This window comes from Halichoeres trimaculatus, unplaced genomic scaffold (assembly GCF_033239565.1).
Source record: "Halichoeres trimaculatus isolate MK-OKI-2021-1 unplaced genomic scaffold, fHalTri1.1 fHalTri1_scaffold_15, whole genome shotgun sequence".
Lineage (NCBI taxonomy): Eukaryota > Metazoa > Chordata > Actinopteri > Labriformes > Labridae > Halichoeres > Halichoeres trimaculatus.
The window spans coordinates 24,461,862-24,481,485 of NW_027437193.1; the positions used below are offsets into that span (position 1 = coordinate 24,461,862).

Sequence of the window (19,624 nt, forward strand, 5' to 3'; positions counted from 1 at the left end):
CCCCTCTCTTTATTCAGCGTACACAGACGCACACACATCCAAACATCGCTGCTAAATAGATTCCTGGCAAACACAAGCTGTGTTGACAGGAGAGATGAGCTGCTGTTCCTGTTGCAGCTTGCTGAAAGGCACGGAGCTGGGCCCGTGTTCAAAAAGCACCGCCACTGTTTAAGCCACAAAGCCAGTAGACTCGTTGCTACTGCCTCTGCCAACACACACACAACACACACACACAGTCATGCACTGCGGTGTGGTATCAAAGGCGGCCGGGCGGGTGCTCCACTATTTGAACAGGTGATTCCCATTTACATCTGCTGTTGACCCTGTTGGCTTCATGCCTTCTAGGAAGTCACGCTGTCAGGTGAGTCAGTCACTCACTGCTGGTTAGATGTTTGAAGAGGATGGATTTGTTGGAGGTTTAATCTCCTCAATTAGATTTTTGGTTATAAGCCAAAATCAGGTCAAATCTTAAGTGTAACTCTCAGTCAGAGGGTGTCTGAGTTTCCTCGACATTCAATGACTGTTGTGCAAATGAGTTAGAAAAGTACAGGTAATAAAAGTTGCATAATATTATTCAGGTGGTACTGCAGGCCTGTCAGACAGGTTGGCCCTGCACTGATGGTAATTATAATGTGAAAAAGACCTGAAGTTTTACAGAACAGAGTGTGATTTCAACCATTTCCACTCAGAGTGACATTTTTTAACTGCAGCAGTGGAGACAGATACCTGTGAGGAAACGATCCTTTGATTGATGACGCTGAAATTCAGACTCACATGCCTTTAACCCACTCGTTCAGTGAGGTGTATGATTCTTCATGTTGTCTGTACATTTCTCTGATGCTCTGTCTCACTGTGTGTCATGTCTTATAACTAGTACTTGTATGTCATTAATCCATGCGAAACCCCAAAAGACACCACTGTTTTTGTTACATGGGTTAAAAAAACAACAACTCATAAATGGCTTATATTGTATGAAAACATAACACATTAGAATGTACTGGAATAAACTGGTTTTATTAAGTTTAATGTAGAGAATTAATCTTGGAGATCAAAAACTGAAGAGGCTGATAGAAGTGGAGGAGGAAGGCTGAACTAAATAACTGAATTTTATTCACTGCTTTCGCCCTTTTCTCCACACTTTCCCCACTCTCATCTGCAGCTGTTTTTGATAAAAACCTGTCCACTGTGGTCTGTTTCATTTTCCCTGTCAGATTGTTTCTAAAATGAGTTCAAGTTGCACGCCCACTTGTGACTTTTTCGGGGTGTTTCTTTTGAAAAAAGTCTAAAAGTTTTGCAAAATAACTGCAAGCAGAAATGTGAGTGTAACACTGATGCTGCCACTACAGGCTAACACCTTAAAGGGAACAAATGAGACATGGGATGCTTGGCAAATGTTGCTGTGTTCACTGTTGTGTTCAATGAGGGATCTAAAGCTGGCTCACCACCTGAGTTTTAGCTCTCAACTCAAAGCAAAAAACAGCCTGAGAGTGGACTCATATGCAGAAAACTTTGTTAGTTGGGACACTCCCAAGTCAAATTACCACTGTAGTTTGAAAGCACTCGATAAACCTGCTGTTATTAGTAGTGTTGGTGTTGCTATAACCTAAAAAAAAAAAGTCTGCATTAAGCCTGTCTGCACACAGTAAAGCAGTCCCCCCTCAAGGCAGCAGCACCTCTCACCCACCACTTCCAGGTCTCATAATTACTGACGTCCTGCGAGCCCCTCACCCTGACTTCATCCATTAAACGCCCAAAAGCCATTTCCCTAATCAGAGCTGGTATGAGGTCTGGCTTCTGGTTGGCTTCTGTGTTTAATGTCAGGGTTAAGGAGGATAATCCCACTTTGATGTGAGGTTGTTTGTGTTGTAATATGTATGTCAGGTTAACAAGGGCAGCTGAGGCTCAGAGGCAGAGTCAGTCGACTCCCAGTCAGAAAGGTTGACTGTGACATACAGTGTACTGGTGCTTCGAGTGGTCAGAAGATGAGAGAAGTTATGTTGTTTTCTTTATAAACACAACCCATTTACACACTACAGAAAAAAACAACTAATGCCCTGTCATCATCTTCCTCCCTTCTTCTCTTTTTATCTACCTTTAGAGAGGCGTGGAAGGTTTCTGGAAGTCTGTGGCTCACACTGTGCCTCGGGAGCCGACAGAGTTTAGGATCCTCAACCCTTACTTCATCCAGGAGGCCGCCTTCCAGTTCATAGGTCTGCCCTTCAACAACGGTGTGATGGGCAAAGGGGTAAGACACACACAGATGCACACCAACTGTGTTGATATTTTACTTTTGATGATTAGAAAAACTGATCTGAACTTTTGTATTTTCATTAAAATATATAATCATAAGTACAATGTAAAGTATTAAGGTTGATGTAAAAACCATGGGGAAGTAAAACATTCAACAGTTAGCTGGACAAACAGGGGAAATGGGAATACCAGAAGAGTCTTGACTGACATGCAGCTGTTCTATCATAGAAAATCAGGCCTAAGAAAAGAGTAATGACAAAGAAAAGGAAGAAACAGTTTTGGTTGTCCTTGATCTTCAATCTCTTGAGTCCCACTTAAGGTTCCTTGAACACCTTTAGTGAGCAAAAACTGAAATCCAAGTGTTAACGTTCTATTTTTAGTTTATAAAAAATGTCTGTTAGACTTAACATGAGCCACATTCACCTGAAAAGTACAGAAAAATCTTGTTTCAAGACATTAAAAGAGTAACAGAGAAAAATGAAACAAATGTCTTCCTATGAGAAATAAAGAAAGTTTAATATTTTTACCCCATCAGGGTTTAGAAGACAATTCTTATTAAAGAATAAGATGGACACTTTGGTTTTGTTTTTATTTTTTTCAGTGTACAGTCTCTGCAGAGCAAAATACCTGGTTACGCATTCTCTAGAATCCAGGAAACGCTCACATTTGACCTAATTGTTTCAGTTACTGTGTCTTGTGGGTTCATGAGGTCAAATGTAACATGCTACCTTTTGATTTTTACGACAATTGGTACACGGTTCTTTTGACAGAATTTGGTTGGTACCAATAAAAGTAACTTATTCAGTACCCATCCCTACTTGACTAATTAGAAGATGTTTACATCATGTGTTCAAGGTTGGATGAGTCAAATGAATATGCTCTTAAAGTTAATACAACATCAATGTTCAACAGTACTTTTGTTTCATAAACTTTAGGTTTAAGATGAGAAACTTGAAGAAACACTTGTTTAAAGACAAATTAATTTCTTTTAGCAGTGAATTTAAAATAGATATTGAAGCTGCAGATAGATATAGATGTAGAAGAACATCCTGAATAACTTCCCAATTAAAGAAGAGAACCAAAGTGGACTGTGGTAAGGATGCTTAGAAATTGATTTTGTTTTGATGTAGCACATAAAGTGAATGTAGATCAGCGCCACGGATTGATTTTGATTTTGAAGGTGTTCTTGGGAACTTTGAGTCTCCACCATATTTTGAGAAAAAAACAAGAACAGGAAGTTGATGTTGAGGAAATGCCAAAACAGTGTCTCATGGTTTACACTTTCAAAAAATGTGAATACCTGCTGCGTCCCTGGTCTGAAGTCCCCAGAGTTTAGATCTGATGTGAAGGACTGGTGTTCATTCTCAGCTTATGAATCATGTTGGTCTGGACTTGAGGTACCAGGTCTTAGTCTTTGAGCATTTTTTGGGTGAAAGAAAGTGAAAAAGGTTTGAACTGGTGACTACAACAGACCAGTGAAAAGATGCTTTGTTACGTGTGTTGTATGAATATAGTTAGTTAAAACACGGCTGTTGGTGTTCAGTGTTCTTCAGGGCTTGCTTGTGTGGATGTGTGTGTTTGCTGCTGAGAATGTTGTTCAGGGTTGGGAGGACATGAGGAGTGTATCAGTGTACCTCTGCCCTCTGGGGCCACCAGAGCACCCCTGCATGAACTCCACTCTGCAACATGTGTTCAACATGTGGGCATCTGGCCTCTGCATGTGTGTGTGGGGGTGTGTGTGTGTGTCATCAGTGCCAAGCTGTCTCGTACAATTGGAGCTGCAGAGTTTTATGATTTGGCACAATCTTTTCTTCGAACACTTTCCTGTCTCCTCTGAGCATCGTAGTTTATGTTTATGGACGTGGAAATTAATGAAGAGGTCTATTTGTTATCCTTATGTTTATGTTGAGTGTGTGTGTGTATGGGTGTGTGTGTGTGTGTGTATGTGTAAATTAATCTGTATTAGAACACGCAGTAGGGGGCAGGCCAGCTGCTGGTTCAAGTCCACCTACCCTCAGGGCCAGCAAATCATGGTAATGATTTAAATGGGGCCTCCCTCCACTCTTTCTTCTGCACCCACTTTTTCCTCTCCCTTGTTCTCCTGCATCCACACACACACACACACTTACACACACACGCAGACTGCGTACCCCCCAGATCTGTGGCAGCCTAAGGCACTTAGGAAGCACAGTTCAACCCTGTAGGTCAATGCGTCGTAGCAGGGGTCTGCAGGGGTTGTGTCTTAAAGGTAATAGTTAATCACCAAGCGCTCAAAGTCAGTTAGCTGCAGCCGAGCAGAACAAAGAGAGCGGTACGCAGGAGGGCTGGCCATGCAGACACATGAGAGGAAGTGGACATCTGTGTCTGGACCAGTTTCAGATACAAGCAGCCGTTTTACATTTGACTGGAAATGATAACACCACGTATTTGTTCTTATTTATCTCAGTCTTAGTTTTAATAAACTGTGAGTGTGTGTGCTGTTTTCTGACGGCCTCTGTCTGTTTTCACTTCAGAACATTCCAACTTTGGGAACAGTTGCCATAACGATGGCGCTACATAACTGTGACGAGGTGGCGGTGGCAGGTTTCGGCTACGACATGAACACACCCCACGCACCACTGCACTACTATGAGACTGTAAAGATGTCCGCCATTAAGGAGGTGAGCTTTTATTTATTTGATTTTAAACAGTTTGCAAGGTTATGCAAAATTCTCTATCAAGGCATCATTAATTACCCAAATCTTTGACTGTAATGAGAACAGGGTTTTTCTGGCATTTTCCTGCCTGTCCTGGCTGCTTAGGAGTTTTCAAAGAAGAAAAAAACAGTAATCTTTGATGAGGAGGGACCACCAGTCAAGTGGTGGAGGGTGGGAGGAGAGGAGAAGTGGCCTTCAGCCAAAAATCATTCACTGTGTTTGGTCTGGTGTTAATGTTAGTCCATGAATTGATCATGAACTGAACTTCCCTGAGCTTCAGTGTTAGCATCCGATGATGGACTTTTAGCTATCGGAATATTGGTTTTTAACTCTGGAGAATTATAAGACAATTATTATAATTTATTTATTTATTTATTTATTTTGGGGGGGGGGGGGTTGTGAGGACAGGCAGTGGATACTAGGGATGGGAGAAAAAATAGAAAAATCGATACTTTGGGATGTTTTGATTGACAATGTCAAAATCGGGATTCTTTGTCGAAAAATTGATTTTTAGTTTTCAAATTCAAATTCAAATTCTACATTTCAGTCTTTGTTTATAAACTGAATTGGAAAAAGTTACCATTTTTCTTTAGCAGAGAGTGTAATGTTTCTCTCTGACTCATATGATGTGCGTTTTATCCTGATATAGTCTATAGACATTATCATCATTATTATTTAACTTTCTCTCATGGGCTGGGTGTTAAAAAAACAAACCAACTAAATTGCAAAAATCATCAATATTGAAGAATCGCAATTTAAATCAAAACGGCACCCTATAAATCTAGGGATGCACTGGTATGAAAATTTTGACTGATACCGATATCCAATATTAATATTGCTGTCATTGCAGATAGAGGTGTCCCAGTCCGATATTGATATCGGATATCGGTCCGATATCCACAAAAAAAAAAGTATCAGTATCGTATCGGAATGCATTTAAAATCTCCGATATAAGCAGTTTCTGTTGCCCATTGGTTAATAATAAATGGGTCAGTTTTTCTTCATACCTACTGTTACTGACTACTGTTCTTGGTTTGAATAATATCACTTAATCAAGCCTTTTCTATCATGACAGACATACTACAAAACAAGTAATAAAAGTATGCATGTTTAATGCTGATATCGTATCGGATTAATATCGGTATCGGCCAATACTCGATGCTGCAGTATCGGTATTGTATCGGAAGTGAAAATGTAAAATCGGGACATCCCTAATTGCAGATAACCGATATTTACCGATTTCAATAGTAGTTAAAAAAAAAAGAAATCTAAGATGATGTGTCCAGGTAGTTCAGAGAGAAAGAGCGGCGTGATCGAGAGAAAAGACGACCATGGAGAGGCTCAAAGGATGGGAGCACCCGAGATGAACACTATCAAAAAAGTATGTTTTGTCTGTTTTTTTGATAAAAAACAGGAAGAGAGACATTAAAAAATGGAGTCCAGTCTTTTTCAGTAGTTTTGGTGTTTCCATAGTCATAGAAAAAAAAATTATTTGAGTCTTGAAAGATCGTTCAAGATGCTGTGAAAATGGTCGGTAGCTAATAAGTAAATATCAACCCACTTTTACACATCAGCCGATAGTGATATATTAAAAAAATGACCAACATTGGCTGATACTGATATTAATTCCAATGTATTGTGCATCCCTAATAGAGTTGAATCACAAGAATAGCATATCATCCCAGCCCGAGTGGATGTAGCAGGTAAGAGGGTAAGAGTAGAAAGTGACATTAAAGGAAGGGGCTGCTGGTCTCGACCTTGGGCCAACTGCTACGCCATACCAACTCCCCAACTTATGATTTCTGAAAAAAAAAAAAAATTAATTGACTTTGTTTTCAAATATAACTTTCTGTGTTGTGTCTAATTTAATTAGTAAATGTAAACAGTCATTTTAATAAATTTCTAGTTAGCTAGTTGGTTCCTTTTGTCCAGTCAAAAAATAAATACAGTAAATTCAGTACATCTGTAGACATAAGTCTTTGTGAGTGAAACACTTTCTTTCCTCCTTTTCTGCATCTTCACACTTTGGGGAAATGATGAACTATCAAACTGCACTCAAGCTCTTTAAAGTGGTGCAAAAAGAAATAAAAATCTCACCCATAATCCAAAAATGAAAGGAAAACGAAAGCAAAAACACAACATAGAATCAGCAAACTCCCCCTGATGGATGTGGCACACGTTTCTCATCAGCCTGAATCAACATGCTCACATCCAGCGTGCACTGTGTGAATAATCTTTTCCTCATGATTGATCTCCCTCGTCTCCATCGCTCACTCTTCCTCCCCCCGTGTTTACACTGCAGCACAGTGGAATCAAAGATGTCACCCGCACGATGGCGTGTGTAAACCATGAGCTCAGTATGATGGTAACCTTTGTCTAAACTCTCAGCGAACCATTGGCATTTATAATCATCGTCCTCATCAGCACTGTCATCCTCACACACACACGGCTAATTGATGGTAAAACATTTGGCTTTTTTTTGTTTGGAACACTGAACAAGCTGAGCTGTACAAAGGATGAGAAAATGTCACAGAGAGTACGTCTGAGATCACTGACTGTACTAAACCAGACCCTCCATTAATATCATCACTCTGACATCACGACAAGTCAATGAAGTCAAGGGTGTTGGGATCAGTGTTTTTTATCAAAAAGGCTGAAATTATAAGATTACAATCCTCTGAAACAAGATGAATGAAAACATCCAAGGCTGAAGGATGTGATCCATTTTCAAGATGGGAGAATTGAAGATGTCTAAACATGTTCATTGACATAAATGCGAAAACAGGATCATCATGGCAAAGCTTTCTGTTGCTTTGTCTACTGCCTCTCGAGTGTGAACTTGAAAGACTCTCTAGAAGCTCATCAAATGACTTGTTAACACTCCATGTTTAGTTTCTAGATTGGGCTTTTCCTCATTTTCCACCCTCTGATTCTTGTGTTGTTTGAATAAATCTTCAGGCTTCTTTCCCTGTGAGCGCTCACACAGCGGTAGGAGGTCTGACTCTGACGGGCTTCCAATCTGATGAGCGGAAACCTCCTGAAGCTCTCCATCTCTTTTCTCCCTCCTTTTCCCTCCTGTATCATTCTGCTGCTCTTTTCCTCCATCATCTGCTCTCTGCATCCCAAAGCACCGCACAGGAACCAGCGGCTTAAGTTACACTAGACAGGACCCTCACAGCACAGCAGGGAGGAGGGCTGACCCAGTGTGACTTTACATAACACCCACATGTAAAGACAATGGGAACAGAAATCCATAAGTTAGCTACAGGTTTCAGTTCAAGAGGCACCTAAATGATCATTTTCTTGTTTCTTTTTTACATCTCTGTCTTCACATCTTCGTCTGATTCCTCCGCAGTCATGGACACACAACATATCCAAGGAGAAGGAGTTCCTCCGCAAGCTGGTGAAGGCCAACGTCATTTCAGACCTGACGCACGGTATCTGAGTTTAGACCCTCGCCACAGTCTCCTTCAGCCTTCCCCAAAGGACTACAGAACAGGAAGCGGGGGAAACATATCGACTCTGTGAGAAAGGACCCTCAGAATCTGTGTGGCCTGCACACTGTCGGGTTTTCATATCAAAGGAGATGATTCATAAAAAGGAGGACACACAGGAGGGTTTCTGTGGAAGGATGCACACATGTGCCTTTTGAACCAAAGACTCCTGCTGGCTGAAGCAGGTGAGGAAGACGAGGAGAGGGGGTGGGGCTGTATCTGCCTGTTTCCTGTCTTCAGGAGAGATCTGCCGCTCCCCCCGCACTTCAATGTTTACCACTTCCACTCCCTCGACTATCACATGAATGAGTAGTGAGAGCAGAGGCGATGCATTAAAAATGCAGACGTCAGGATTTAGCCCGACTCACCGGCTAAATCTGACGAAGGGACAAAAAGAGAGGGATGAAAAGGAGAGCGTGTGGGGACGGGCGGAGTATCAGCAGTGCCAAATGTACCTCGTTCAGAGGGGAGGTGGTGGTCCTCTCCTTTTGTTGACTGAATGTATTCACTTTCCTCAGTGTAAATATCAAAGATTTTTACTGTGCTTTTAAACAAGCTGCAGCAGCCCACCATCCCCTACCTGCCATTCGTCCCATCACTCATACATCCTGTTTGTCCGTCTGCGTCCAGGATACAAAATAACTTTTCTCATCGTGCATTGATCAGAGCTTATACATCAAGTGCGTCTTGGTCTGTTAGAGGGATATCATTCTTGACTCTATGAACTGGATCCTCACAGAGCGGTTACACAGCGGGTCATCTCTCTCATATTCGAGGTCACCAAAAAGATGAAAATTAAAGTTAAAAACTGATAATTTATTTGAAAAGTGTTGTCAACTTACAATCAGCCTTTTAAAATGATTTTACATATCTATGCTGAACGTGAAAATGTTGTTTGTTTTGATAAATCTCAATGATTTGATCCTGGAACCTTTAGGAGCGTGTCCTTTCTAGTGAAGCAGCTCTGACCATTAATTCTGCTTCTCCCCTTTTTTTCGTTCACCTCTTTGTTTCTCTGCTTCGTTTCCACGCCATCGTACTGTCTTCATCACTTCATCAGCTGACGGCTGCCAAGCTGCAGCGCAGACATACAGAAACAGATTGTGTATGTCGGAGCCCTTTTTAATAACCTGTCGCTGCAGATTCTCTTGTTCTTCAGTAAATGGTGAGATCTCAGATTGTAGAATATGAATATATATATATACAGATATATATCTATGTTTTGAGGTTATCTTTAATTATTTATTTTGTTACAAATTCCCAATGTTTGTTCACGGGCAGGCCTGCTTTCTCTTTGTTTCTGTCGAGATAAAAGGACAACAGTGTGTTTGTTTTTTGTTTTAATTCACCACCACGTGCTTCCTCAGAGACTGCATCATCTTTCGGTTTGTGGCGGATGTGTTGGATAAATTTTTGTGTCATTGGCTTTGTGTTGAATGTTGGTCAGCGGGAGTCCATTCCAGTGCAAACAACATGTTCTTTTCTCAGATAATTACAATTTCTTTGATTTTTTTAAAAACTGAGAGCATCTATGAGGATTTTAAAATCACTTTACTTGTGTTAATTCAGCCTCTGCACTTTACAGATGAAGCCCCGCCCCAGTTTCCCCTATTGCCTCTTAAAAACATGCTCTCAGTGTTAAAAAGAAGAACCCTATGCTGCGTCCCCTCTTTGGAAACATGATGTGAGAATGTCAAAATGTCACATCAGGTCTGTTTTGTCATTTAGTGAATGAGACGACCAGCTTTAGAAAGTCATGATGCATTTAAATACTGCTTCACCAAAGCAGCATTTTGTTGTATTAGTAACTTAAGAACTCAATCAGATGACGCTGCAGGGGGATTTTTAGCTCTTTCAGTTCCTACTCCTTTTTTGGAAGTGCATACTTACTGTACAAATACACACACAACACACATATATAAAGATTTGCTCCATTGCTCACAATCAGTGAGCTGCTCTCTGTGCCTTTGTTCAGCTAGTGTTGCAGCAGTGTCTGGCCCGGTCCCTTCAGAGCAGCTCCTCTGAGGGGACTCATGGGAACAGATCACCACTGAGCAAAGCCACAGGGAACAGCTGACTCTGCATCTCACAAGGCGCTCTCAGTGCCTTACACCTTATCACTTGGAAACTGTAGCGAGGATTGCGACGGTTATGGTGACGTCTGCTGATGCTGTGTACAGATCAGCAGCAGGCCCAGACCGGCTGCTCCTCACGTCTGTAACATGGAAACAGACCATTTCATCTTGTCTTATATATATATTTTATCAGGGACAACAATATTGAGCTCCATACTGGTGGTTTTTAATGTTGAGATCAAAAACTACAAATGCACAGGTGTGATGGCTGCTGCTAATGCAGGACACGTCTGGATCGGTTTTTATCTGTGCTGTATTGGTTTCACTGGTTTTAAGCAGCTTACGTCACAGAGTACGGTTTGCTTGACATGCAGAGCACTACTCAGCCAGTGAAAACAGAAGAGTGTGTTTCTAAAGTCTTCACAAACACAGGATCTGATGGTTTTAAAGGCTGTATCATATTCACAGACTTGAAGTCAGGATATTTGCTCTCTGCTGCTACAGATCTCACCCTTTATCCTCCTGACCTTATGGAAGTGCAGTGCCAAATCAGTCAAGTACCTCTTTAAATGCTTGAATGTTGGGAGCTTGAAAGTCGCCCTATGTAACTGCAACAGATACATCCATCACCTAAAGCTGGCAGCTGCCTGAAAAGTTATAAACCGATCAAAAATCTCATTAAATGTTTTAGAAAGTGGTCCTTATAGATGTAAGATGTGTGCTATTTGTAGTCCCAAAGGCTCAGAATCAAACACGCCAAACCACCAGTATGGTCTGTAAAGATTTGAGGCTAAACAGAGCCTACGCCGGAGGGAACCTCGATGTTTTTAATCTTATTTTCCCTCTTGGTTGTGAATTTTGACGAATGCTGGAGGAGTTCAAATGAACCCAAACTGCCTCTATAGATTCCCTGTTCATTGGAACCAGAATGTATTTGCTTTAAACATGAATCATACTTTAAAACCTGTTTTTTTTTCCATTCCCCCATTTTCATCGTCGGCAGAAAGTTGAAGCGATGAAAAGTGTAACTGTTTAATTTTTATATACAGTTCTAAATGGCTTTCTGAGACACAATAAATGAGTTTGTAATGGATATTTGCCTGTGCATGTTTGCATCCTTCGACTGCCTCTGTGGAGCAGACGGGTTTTTCACAGCTTGACAGTGTGTCTGTTGTTGTTTTTTTAATGTGTCCTTACGTATATAAATATCTGTACACTGTGAATTTTCAGTATATATTATATAATAGTAAATATTTTGATGTATTTAGTTGACTTTCTGTGTTATCTCAACAGACATGCAGTCCTAAACATCATTCCCACCAACATTTAAAACCAAACTCCCATAAGAGATGGGACTCTATGCAAAGTGCTCGTAAAACAAAAAATAAAAAACAGAACATTATTTGATGGTTTTAATATCATTTAAAGACTATACTCGATCAACAACAAAAGAAGTATTGAAGCTGAAAACTGTTATTGTTCCATAGAAAATGAACCAATGTTTTAAGAGACTGAATTAGAGATTAGTATTTCATTTACAACACTACAGAATATTATTCAAATTTACAGTTAATCAGGAGAAATCAGTGTTTAAATGGATAAGATCCAAGGCAGTACTTGGTTACTGTGATCTTCAGGCCTTTGGGCAGCAAAGCATTAAAAAGAGGCATCACTCAGCAGTAAAAATCACTGCATGGGCTCACAGAATCCAATGCCAGTGCAGGTAGTTGATGCTCCACAAATGTGGATCAAACTGCACCACGTAAAGAGAGAACCATGCATGAAGATGATCCAGAAACACCAGCAATTTTCTTAGACGAGCTTGTTTAAAAATGCTTTGAGGAGGATCTGTTTAAAGTGGACTGCCTCGCCGCCTTCTGGCCTATAGTCACCCACACACTGTCGTGAAGATGTGACTTTTAACTGGGCGTGTGTTTGTTTTGGGACAAATGTTCTTTGTTCAAGTCAACCTTTTACTGGATACAACGTGAAAAGGTAAGGTATTTATCAGTACAGTTATGTAGCGCTGTTGCTTGAAACACAACAAACAAATAAGAGTTTCTACCATATGTCAGTAGCGGGCTATATATATCGCTACTAGCAGCCCAGTGCTACGACATATCTGTAGGCCTATGTGTCAACACGTACTGTACTGTAGTTTAGTAGTCTTCCATATGTACGGTACATATACGGTGCCGTTTAATGCTGTTCTGCCAGTCATCTACCAATCAGAGCTAACGTAACCTCACTGTTTAATTTATTGATAGACTCTCAAGTTTGAACAGACCACTGCAGAATAACTGCTGACTGTTTAGCTCCTGTGTTATAGAGTGATACAGCCCGAGCTTAAGGCGAATTAGCCTTTAGCTTGGGCTGTATCACTCTCCCGTTTATCTTTCTTCTGCTCTTCTGTCCTTTTTCTGTCTGACAGTTTGGCTCCAGTGTCCACCATCACTACAAAATTAATCACAGAAATCATTTTTAGCAGAGAAAAACACAGATCTCTGCGTTTCATCTCTTCTCTCTACTAAACTTTGTCAGCCGGCGTGGTGTTGTCATAGAGACTTGGACGTGTCGTAAATCAATCCGGTATTGCTTGACCTGATTGGGAACTACACTTTGCATATATTACAACAGCATGGCTGTGTAGTAGAAGAGTCCAGGTGTCCCAACTGTTTTGAAACATTTTGCTCGTCTCAAAGTATGAACATTTATTTTACATACCAGCACTCTGTGTTTAACTTTCAACATTTAATTATCTGTATACGCAGTATTTGTCAGGTAAGTATGACGTGCATGATTTAAAATCATGAGATTCTGTTTCAACATATTTCTACACTATGCTCTGTTTGATAGAGGGTGTAAAAGCACAACACTACTTTTGATGCCAGCAACTAGCATCTTTGTAAATTTAGAAACCCTGCAAATAAGAGTGTGTCATTAAGTCTCATCAGCTGATAGAAAGTAAAAGTGAAGGAGGGCCAGAGAAGAGGAGAGCCTACTCTTCCATCCCTCTCCTCTTCCTCTTCCTCTTCCTCTTCCTGCTTCTCTTCTCTTCTCTTCTCTTCTCTTCTCTTCTCTTCTCTTCTCTTCTCTTCTCTTCTCTTCTCTTCTCTTCTCCCTCATTCCTCCTCTCCGCTTCAGCTTCTCCTGCACTTCTGTCTATTCCCATCCCAGTGTTTTTCTTTCTCTTCACCTGCTCAACTCTGAGGCAGATCTAATTTCATTGCTGTATCCATGAGGGACCCATTTGAGACCTGTTGCACACACTCACACACACACACACACACACACACACACACACACACACTCACACACACTCAATAAACACAGATATTCAGCTGCAGCCGTGAAACTCTCAATGATTTTCACACACCACAAAATCACACTGAGAAGAGGAGACGCTCGGAGAAACAGCGAGTCCAGCTGTGCTTGTCTAAGTCTTTGTTGGTGTGAGGTTAGAGAGCAGGAGACGCTGAGGGCCCCTAAAGCATCACTGGACCATCCCATCCTGCTGTTAATGGGGTGCCAGAAACTTGAAGTCATGCATCACCGCTCACCTAAAAACCACCTCTCTCCGGCGACTCTGACTCGACAGATTTCCTGACCTCCACAGGGCGGGATCCAGGATATTTGCCACCTGGGATCTCCTTAAGGCAGCTGGATAGCCAGCCCGGCTGAGGGCAGTCCTTCCTCTCCCTCCAGCAGACAGAGGTACGAGCACGCCTGCACCTCCTCAGCCTGTGGGCCTTTTATTCTCCACGACAGGTTCCCCTCCCCTCCTCCTCTCTGAAGAGCAGGAACGGAGGGGCCACGACCCCCGGGCCTGAAATTTAACCTCCCCATAAAAAGAGGTAGAAACGAGGAGAGAAAACACCCACTGAGGCTCCGCTTTTTTTCCCTCATTGTTTACTCAACGTCGGGTCAGCTGAGCTGAGGGAAAACAACATTCCCTCTCCACACTACGGCCCACATTCTGTCAGCTCACCTTTGTCTCTGCATGGGACACACCTAGGCCGTCATGCACCTGTGTCACTGAAGGCAGGGTTTTTTCTTGGCCTGACAGCCACTGAAGTGTCAGCAGACAGGAATCACTTCATGTGAATATCACTTTTGATCATTTTAGACATTGAACTAATAAAAGATGCCAAGGCAGCAGTGATTCCAAAGTTTGTCTGCTCCAAAAAATGCTCAAAGTGAAACCACGAGGCGTAAAACTGTCAGTTAAAACATGAGAAATGTTTTACAGTCAGTGGTGCCTTTGGAATGAGGCAAGGAAAGATGTTTACACACTGCAGTGAGCAGCAACTTTTTTAAAATAAAGTTATTGCTGAAATGCTTTCAAAGATAAAATCAGAGCATGCTCGTAAGGTTTTAAACTGTGACTGGAGGGAAACAGTTTGAGTACCAGCAACGAAAACAGGATTTGGGACCAGATATGAGAAAAGATGGTCAAACAAATAAAGTGTAGTGTAACAGTGGTTCACTAATGCGTGTGTGTGTGTGTGTGTGTGTGTGTGTGTGTGTGTGTGTGTGTGTGTGTGTGTGTATGTGTGTGTGTGTGTTTGGTATCCATAGACTGTATATAGAGTGGACAGCCTGGCTCCACCATTTACCATTGTACGATTTTGAAGCCAAAATACCCCGTCACAGGCGCAGCCATTGTAGCAGTTGTGCAGCCAGAGTCTGCGCAGTAGAGACGATGGGGGATTCTGGGAGAATCTGAATGGAGCCAGGTGACAAAAATAATAATTGTTTTTTTCTTTTGAGTGACTTATCACTTCTTGACTCTGCTGTCTGATATATTTTACGATCCCCCCAAAAATATATGAGAATGGCAGCTGTCAATTATCGTTAAATGTTACGTAAAGCCTTGTTTTTAACTTTGTATAACTAAAGAAAAAGAAACTTTTCACAAAAAAGAGGCCTTAAATACAAGACAGCCAAATGATATCTTCAAGCCACCGCAACAACCGGACGTGAGAAACATTTCTACGAGGTGTTTTAATTTTTTAAAGTTTGACCACAGCTCATCTGGAATGACTGGAGAGTCAGATTTTTTAACCTTTACTGCAGCCAGCCACCAGGGGGAGCAGTTTTTGTGGTGACCTTACTTTGAGCCGAGCAAGCAGACGTCTTTTTTTTTTTTTTCACAGTCTATGGTTGTATCCAGTACTTCCGGAGCCAGCCTCAAGAGGACACTCCAGGGACTGCAGATTTTAGCATATCCGCATAATGCCCATAGTCTGTATAGACAATGGACGTAGCCTCCGGGACGTCACTCGTCTGTTCCTGAAACTGTGAAATGAAGCCAACCTACGGACACAGCCATATTTGTGAGCTTCCTTTCGAACAACTACAGCGCACCCCTCAGTCATGTGACCTAAACTGTGTCTCTGACTGGACAATTCAATGGTCCTAATAACTTCTAAATCACTGAGTTAGAAAAAAATTCACTCACCGTACAGTGTGTGCCTATAGTGAAATCAGCGTTTCAGACCCAAGCTGTTTGTTGAACCAGGCTGTAAATGTGTGTTTTTTTTTAATGCCATAAAAGTCCCGGATGAACAGCAACTTTTAGCACTTCCACATAGGCTTCATTTTTATAGCATATGCCTCATATTTTCAAACCTGTTGCTACTTGGCAACAAAATCCAAAATTCATGGACAGTGTCAGGAGAACTGCATGGAGTGAGTTTTCCCGATGAGCTTGTCTGCTTTAATAGATCATACAGGGTCATCAAAAGTCTTGTCACAATGTGTTCAATACTTGATTCTAATAAGTAAAATACCTACAACGATGTTCATGGCTTCTGATATGTTGTGAAGATTATGACTTCACATCTGTCTGTCAACAGTGTGGTAAAAATGTTATTTTCAGATAGCATCAGAGGACAACATGAAGAGTTGAAAACCCTCAGTTCAACTGGAAAACAAAACATTTTAGATTTGTGGATTACAGCTGACCAGTCGATAGCTCAGAGAAGAAGGAGTGATGAGACAAGATGAGGCAAAAAACAGGAGGATGTTAAATCACACTCAGAGTGGAGTCAATGAGACGTCAACCAAATTGAAGAAAACTTGAGGCGTGAAGCAAACACAAACTGTAACACAGTGTGGGGCTTGGGTCCATTCTGTGAATGAGCGAGCTGAGTGAGGAGATAATGGAAGAAGAAAAGTTGTGGAGAAGAGGACCGAAAAGGTGTTGTTATTTTCTATTTGTTAAGAATGACAAGCAACTTCACCTTGAATGTAGAAGTTAGGTTCAATGTCAAGTTATCCCCAGTAGGATAAGAATACCACTGCAAATGCTGCATTATGCTGTCATAACAAAGGGACAGATTTTTTTAACAACTGTAAAAAAAATAATAATAATAATAAATAAATAAAAAAAAATTTTTTTTAAATCACTTAAAAAATCTTTAAATCACCTTGTTTGTAATTAAGTTGGTGGCTGGTTGAGACGCAGATGTAAAGCTGAGAGGTGTCACCCACATGCAACGTCTGAATCTTTTATGTGAAGCAGATGTAGAAGAGCTAAATCCTGAGAATCAATGTGAAACTGGCTCCAGAAGTACCACACACACAGACAGACAACCACTGAAACACACAGCCGAACAGACGATTTTTATGGCAAAATTAATTGTGTTTACAGTCTGGTTCATAAAATGACTTTAGTATGTGCAGCTCATCTCTTTGTCACACACTTCACAGAGGTTGAATTGTCTTTTTGTGCATCTCAGTAGTTTAGAAGATCTTAAGATTTATGGTATCAGAAGCACACCTGATTTTACTGACAGGTTGGAATACTGCCAGTGAGGATACTCAAAGGCTGCGGCTTCATCTCACTCTGGTTCGACTGAAGTGAGATTGACTCAGTGTCCAGTGTGACTCCACATTAAGCTTCAGAGCTCTTCTTCATCACCTGCCTGTTTCTGACGGTGTTCTCAAGCAAACTGGTGGTAAGAGCCATATTGGAAAAGGGGCAGACTTTGAGCCTCCACACTAACAGCTGTAGTGCGCCAGTCCAGTCAACTGAGCCGTGCCTCTGATTGGGTAAACTTGTGATCTTAATATCTTTTAAACAGCAGATTAAGGAAAATTCACCTCTGTACAGTGCGTGCCGTTAGATAAATTATCTATTTAGACTGAAGTCATTTTTTTGTATCTGGCTGTAAAAGGTTTATTTCTGCTGTGAAAACAGTTTTCTTTGGCTTTGCGCGTGTGTATATGGCTTCCAATACATTCAGAACCAGCCTCAAGTGGACACTCCACAGACTGAGGCTTTTAGCACTTAATATTTACTCATATTTTTAGACTAGAGGTTGTTGCTTGATGGCGTCATGGAGACTACATCCATGTATCATTCAGTCAATGATATCATACATGTTGTGCCACCGTGTGGTCAAAATCTGAACATCTGACAAATATAAACTTATGGCACCATGGATGTTTGTTTTTGCTGTTGTTGTTCTGTCTTTGCTAGCCAGTGTTAGCCTGCTAACACATTAACCAGAACCAGACATTTTCCATGTATGCTAATGTTAGCATGATTGCACAGTAAAATAACATTACAAAGTTAAAAAGTTACAACATTACAAATGAGCATTTTGATTCAGCGCATGTTAGCATTCTGATACTAGCATTAGGCTTAAAGAACCTTAGCTGTGCTTCCTCAGGCTTCTGAAATAATTGATTATGAGTGATACTGCTGGTTCGTTAATGATTGCATGACTTATGACTTCAGATACACTCCCTTGAGATAAGGCTGAGGCCACAGTGACACACCGAAGTTTCATCAGTCGGCGCTGAACTAGACTCCACACTGCGCTCAGCCTTCATCCATCCTCATAATAAAGCATCTAATCAGCCACATGCTGGTGCTTTGCTTTATGATTTGTTTATATGAACAGTGATACAACAAATCTGGAGGACGCCTGCAGGAACGCAGCTTTGAAATGCTCTGATGAAATGTAAATTACTGTAGATTTATTGATGTTGTGTTCGCTCCATCGGGCTAATGTGGAAACATGTTGTTATAGAGCTCAGTCATTTGCTCTTCCAGCTGAACGCTGACTCTGTCTCACAGATTTGTTTTACAGACTTGACCTGGGGGCTTTGGACAGTATGCAGGATGAGGGGAGTTCACTCTTGAAAAGTGAAAACAAACTATTCGAGCTGGAACACGCCCAAGAAAAGAAAGACACCTTTGGACGGAGGAGAGGGTCGCGCAGTGAGATCAGCGACCTGTGCTTCCTGCAGAAACCAGAAGAATCATGGAGGAAATTTAATCTTGCACTAAACCCTCTCACACATCTGGAAAACTCAGTCTTATATCTCCTTTTTTCTCCACTTTCTCCCTTAAGAATTACCACCCATATACAAACCACCCGTCCTCTTCCCCATCGGGTCCTGGACTTGGATGAAGTCAGCTGCTCCATAAGCTAAAACAGCACCGTATTTCCTACAAGATGCAAATCTTCAAGAGCACCTGCACTCTTTGGAGGATAGAAAGTTGGCTTCCACCAAAAACAAGCGATTGATTAAAATCTGGAAATCCCATAACTTCCCATTTGAAAAATAAAGTCTCATAAATTCAGTTTTATTCTCTGACAAAGACGTTACAAACTCCCCCACAGCCATCATGTTTATGCAGAGAGCTTTGTGAAACCTGGTGTGTGCGCGGGGTTTAACTGTAGGTGTACAAACATTGTCATGCTGCAAATCCCTCACACAATGCAGAACAAGTTCATCACCATTGCTCTCAGTGATGGATGATGTAGACACACTTTTTAAATGTGCCGCTGTGTTTGCAGCGCGTTGCCCTCTGGTGCCACCTGACTGTTGATTTACTCTAAACATTAATTCACCAGATTTCAACAAATCTTCATAAAGGAGATTATAAAAGAGGTTAGAGGAGGAGAAAACTATATCAAAATCTGGAAATGCTGATCTTCATGATCCTAACAGACGTCTCCTCTCTCCTCCTCATCCTTATTATCTGGCGGTACATTCCTTCATGTCATGCACCTCAGCTGTGTGCATTATTGCCCTGTTTGTTGCTCCTATTAATAGCACCATGGCAGAGACCAGGAACCTCCCTGTACTT

The 19,624-nt window shown here is 41.3% G+C and overlaps 1 protein-coding gene across 4 annotated transcripts in view; it reads left to right on the plus strand.

Annotated features, from left to right (window-relative positions):
* The window catches only part of st3gal3b (ST3 beta-galactoside alpha-2,3-sialyltransferase 3b), a 45,360-nt gene extending 33,488 nt beyond the window's left edge, over window positions 1–11,872 (plus strand). For 2 of the 4 annotated variants that reach the window (XM_074688275.1, XM_074688276.1), the window contains exons 11-13: window positions 2,099–2,245; window positions 4,764–4,910; window positions 8,302–11,872. In XM_074688275.1, coding sequence (XP_074544376.1) covers window positions 2,099–2,245; window positions 4,764–4,910; window positions 8,302–8,391 — 384 coding nt within the window. In that variant the 3' untranslated portion in view covers window positions 8,392–11,872. The remainder of the gene's footprint in view (window positions 1–2,098; window positions 2,246–4,763; window positions 4,911–8,301) is intronic. The other 2 variants (XM_074688277.1, XM_074688278.1) reach the window with 1 other exon arrangement.
* Window positions 11,873–19,624: the final 7,752 nt, after the last annotated feature.